At 46.0% G+C, this 4,095-nt stretch overlaps 1 protein-coding gene across 1 annotated transcript; it reads left to right on the plus strand.

Annotated features, from left to right (window-relative positions):
* Positions 1-2,799: 2,799 nt before the first annotated feature.
* On the plus strand, positions 2,800-3,702 carry LOC135369109 (uncharacterized protein K02A2.6-like). The gene has a single exon (XM_064602774.1). It carries the CDS (start codon positions 2,800-2,802, stop codon positions 3,700-3,702), a length of 903 nt encoding a protein of 300 aa, XP_064458844.1.
* Positions 3,703-4,095: the final 393 nt, after the last annotated feature.

Consider the following 4,095-nt stretch of genomic DNA (forward strand, 5'->3'; position numbering starts at 1 on the left):
CCATCATTTCTAGTGTCACTTGCCTAAAATGGAAGCTGGAACTTGGTTGTCGAGACATTTGGAAATTTCAGGCCTGCGTCGGCACTTTGGACACATTCAAAGTCCTGTAACTCTCGGCCCGTTTTGCCGGATAGAGACCAAAATTTAGGTCTGGACGGGTCTGGAATAGCTCACTGTTCAATTCACAACACCCTTTTAGGTGTGATAAGGGAGTAACCAGGGTGTATCTCCGTGCTTACTCCCTTTTTACACCCGCACCGGAAGAACTGCTCTGTCTGGTGGGTGTGAAATGGGTGTGATAGCTATGTGGAGACATTTTTGGTAGCAGTTTTGCACTCATAGGTGTGAAAAGGGTGTAAACAAGCAAAACAGAGCCAGCCCTGGAAGTATACCATTCAGGATACCTTCTGTTCAAAGAACGTGCAGTTACGCCAATAACCTCACGGCTAGAACTTAAGAACTTTGCCAGGTGATGACTAGTTAAATAGGAAATTCTAAGTGACAAAGCTAACATTGTCGTGAGGATATACAGAGAGTGAATTGATGGGTTTGAAGCGCTACTTTTTGAATAGTACCTTCTCCTCTAACCTTTTGCAAGAGCGGAGGTGTAAGAAACTAGGATGGATGGAGTGACGGCGTGGTTGTCGGTGTAGTGTGTGTTTTTGAGTCTTGTCCCACGTTTTAGTGCTATAAAGTATGACCTCTATACAGAATGGCAGGATGGAGGGAACGAAACTATACAAACAGTGAAGAAGGTGGATGTAAATTTGGCTGCAGTAACATGGTTCCTTAGACACCAACGCTGTGACAAGGACGAAGGCTTGGTAGGAGTTCACTCCTGTCAGGGCGTCACTTGGACTTACGTAGGTTGATATTGACGCCTGCTAATTTCATTATGGTTATAAACGTTCTTTTCCAGAAACTGCTCATCATATCCCACCTCACGGTATGTATGGGACGTTGTTTTATTAATTTTTTCTTTCACGGCGATCTCTCTTACCGGTCGAAAATAGTTGATTGGGGTGGTCCCCGAAATCCAACATTAAGCATAAACGTTTAAGAATAAAACATTCAAGAATAATCCGCTTAAAAAATACACGGTTAAAAATATCTCCTAAAGTAAACCGCTTACTATCCCCGCTTAGAGATCACCGTTTAATAATCCACCATTAAAAATAAAGTGTTTCAAAATCCCCTCACGATGTAGCACGGAGGCGGACTGTTGCAATTTGCGCCGGGTTAGATCATGTTATGTTAGGTTAGTTTAGTTTGGTTTCGGTTAGTTTGGGATAGTTTAGGCTAGTTTGGTCCTGTGAGGTTAGGTTAAGCCCAGGGTTCGCCGAATGGACCCAGTTTAAAAAACCCACCCGGGTTTTTTTGGGTCCACCCGGGCTGAAAAACCCAATAAAGCCCACACGCGGGTGAAATACAGAAACGAAGAGAAAAAAAAGAAAAGAAGGAAAAGGGACGACTGCTTCGGAGATTCCTTTACCGTAAATTCTACAGCGGCAAACAATTATTTCTTCCAGAAACATGAAAAATAGGTGGAGAACGGCTGTTGCGTGTCATATGCAGCAGTTCGAAAAAAAAATCCCAGCACCCGAAAAACCCACCCGAAAAACCCGAAAAAACCCACTGGGGCGGGCTTTTTTAAAAAAACCCGGGTTTTTCCGAACCCTGGTTAAGCCCCTTGCTTGCAGTTGGGGGGGTCCCCGAAATCCACCATTTAGAATAAACGCTTAAGAATAAAACATCAAGAATAATCCGCTTAAAAAATACACGGTTAAAAATATATCTCCTAAAATAAACCGCTTACTATCTGTGGTGTCTTGGTTTCGGTTTAGATTGTAAATGGTTCTGCGGAATCCGCATCGGCAGTGTGATCGAGACGAAAGGTGGAAGACATGACATACATTTTTGGCGACGAGGTCTGTTAGAATCCACAATCATCTGCGACACAGTGAGAGGTGCGCTGGACATCTACTTTACTTCTGCTACGCACGTTTCTGTTGTGCATTTCTAGGCACACAGTGTCAGCATATTTACCTGCTCTACCGTTCTTCCTCGAGAAACCGGGGAAGCCACCTGTGCCATGGGTGCAGTGGCGTCGCATGTTCGAAAACTACTTACAGATCGTGGATAACAGGAACTTCACGCCTGAAAAAAAGAACGCAATGCTCGTCCATGCGCTTGGTACAGAAGGTCAGCGTATATTCTATGCACTATCAGTGCCGTGTTCGAGTGACGAGAATCAAGTGTCCGGTACGGAGGCAAACGTGTTTGACAGCACCATGCGAGCTTTGGAGGCACGTTTTGCAGAGACATACAATATTGTGGCTGAAAGACGAAAATTTCGGCAACGTGCTCAGAGGGAGGATGAGAACATCGAAGACTTCATCTCTGATCTCCGTTGTCTCGCGATAACCTGTGATTACGGTGCAGGACTTGACGAGGCACTTCGGGACCAACTCGTCGAAAAAGCAAGACTGACACAAGTGCGGGAAAGGTTGTTGCTTGAGGGTTCGTCACTAACATTTGCCAGAGCCGTTACTCTTGCTGTACAAGTGGAGCAAGCCCGGCGTGAGGCCAATAACATGCAGGACGATGCCACAGTGAAACCAACTGCTCAAGACGTCCCATAAGCATAAAAAAGCTTCTGCGAAAAAAACCGGCGGTTCAGCCCCTGCGGTACGAGCTTGCTACCGCTGTAGCAAGACAGATCACATGGCAAATTCCCAGAAGTGTAAAGCTAGAGAACGTACATGCAGAAACTGTCAAAAAGTGGGACATTTTGCTGCCATGTGTCGCAGCCAGGCTGTATCCGTTCAAGCCAGAGAAGTGGTAGAATTACAGGCAACAAAGGACGAAGCTTTGTGTGTACTGGAAGTGGACACCCCACGAAAGACTACAATCGAAGTAGATGTTGACGTCGAAGGCAGCAGATTAAACCTTTTGATCGACACAGGATCATCAGTTTCTATTCTGAAGCGTGAGGACTTTCTTCGGATGGGTGAGCATACAACATCCTTGAGATCAGCATCCGTCAATTTGCTTGACTACTCCCGAAACAAAATAGAACTTTTGGGCTGCACGGTGAAAAATGTGCATTACAACGGTAAAGAAGCCCCAATCGTTTTCTACGTTGTTGAAAAAGGAACGTCACTTTTGGGCTTAGATGCTCTTATGGCTTTACACCTGACCATCGAGGGATCCACTTTACAGTGCTTGCAGACCCAAATAACCACTACAAGCCGTGAGGACATACAGAAGGATTTCCCAGAACTTTTCTCTCCTGGGCTGGGTCTGGCTAAGGGATTTGTGCATCGTATCAAAGTTCGTGAGGATGCAACCCTTGTCAGAGCAAAGTACAGACCAATGCCAGAAGTAGTCGAGAGTGAAATTGATGCTGAGGTACAACGCTTGCTTGACATGGATGTCATTGAACCCGTTGATGCTCCCGAATGGGTATCTAATGGTGTTGCAGTGCGGAAAAGAAGCGGTTCAATCCAACTGTGTGTTGACTTGCGCCAGCCAAATGCTGCAATTACCGCCGACTGTTTTCCTTTACCAAACATGGCGAGCATAGTGGACGAAATGGCCGGTGCAGTTTACTTCTCCAAACTCGATTTGAGATCTGCATACCACCAGGTGATGCTTCATGAAGACAGCAGGAACATGACAGCATTTATCACACGGGGATGAGTGTATCGCTGTAAACGTATCCCGTTTGGACTGGCATCCGCTCCTTCAGCGTTCCAAAAGTTGGTGTCCACAATTCTTAAGGACTGCAAAGGGGTAGTTTGCTACCTCGACGACGTCGTGGCCTTTGGCAGAAACATGAAGGAGCATGACCACAACTTGCATCAAGTGCTACTTCGGATATCCACAAGTGGTTTGAAACTTAATGAGAAGTGCACATTCCGTGCTAACGAGGTGGACTTTGTGGGATACCACATAACGGCAGAAGGACTCCGCCCTCTTCAGTCGAACGTGTCTGCGCTACTGCAAGCGGTAGCCCCTACTGACCGTCGCACCTTACGTTCCTTCCTTGGGATGATTGGGTTCTACGCAAAATTTATACCCAATTTTGCCACT

This window comes from Ornithodoros turicata, chromosome 9 (assembly GCF_037126465.1).
Source record: "Ornithodoros turicata isolate Travis chromosome 9, ASM3712646v1, whole genome shotgun sequence".
NCBI lineage: Eukaryota > Metazoa > Arthropoda > Arachnida > Ixodida > Argasidae > Ornithodoros > Ornithodoros turicata.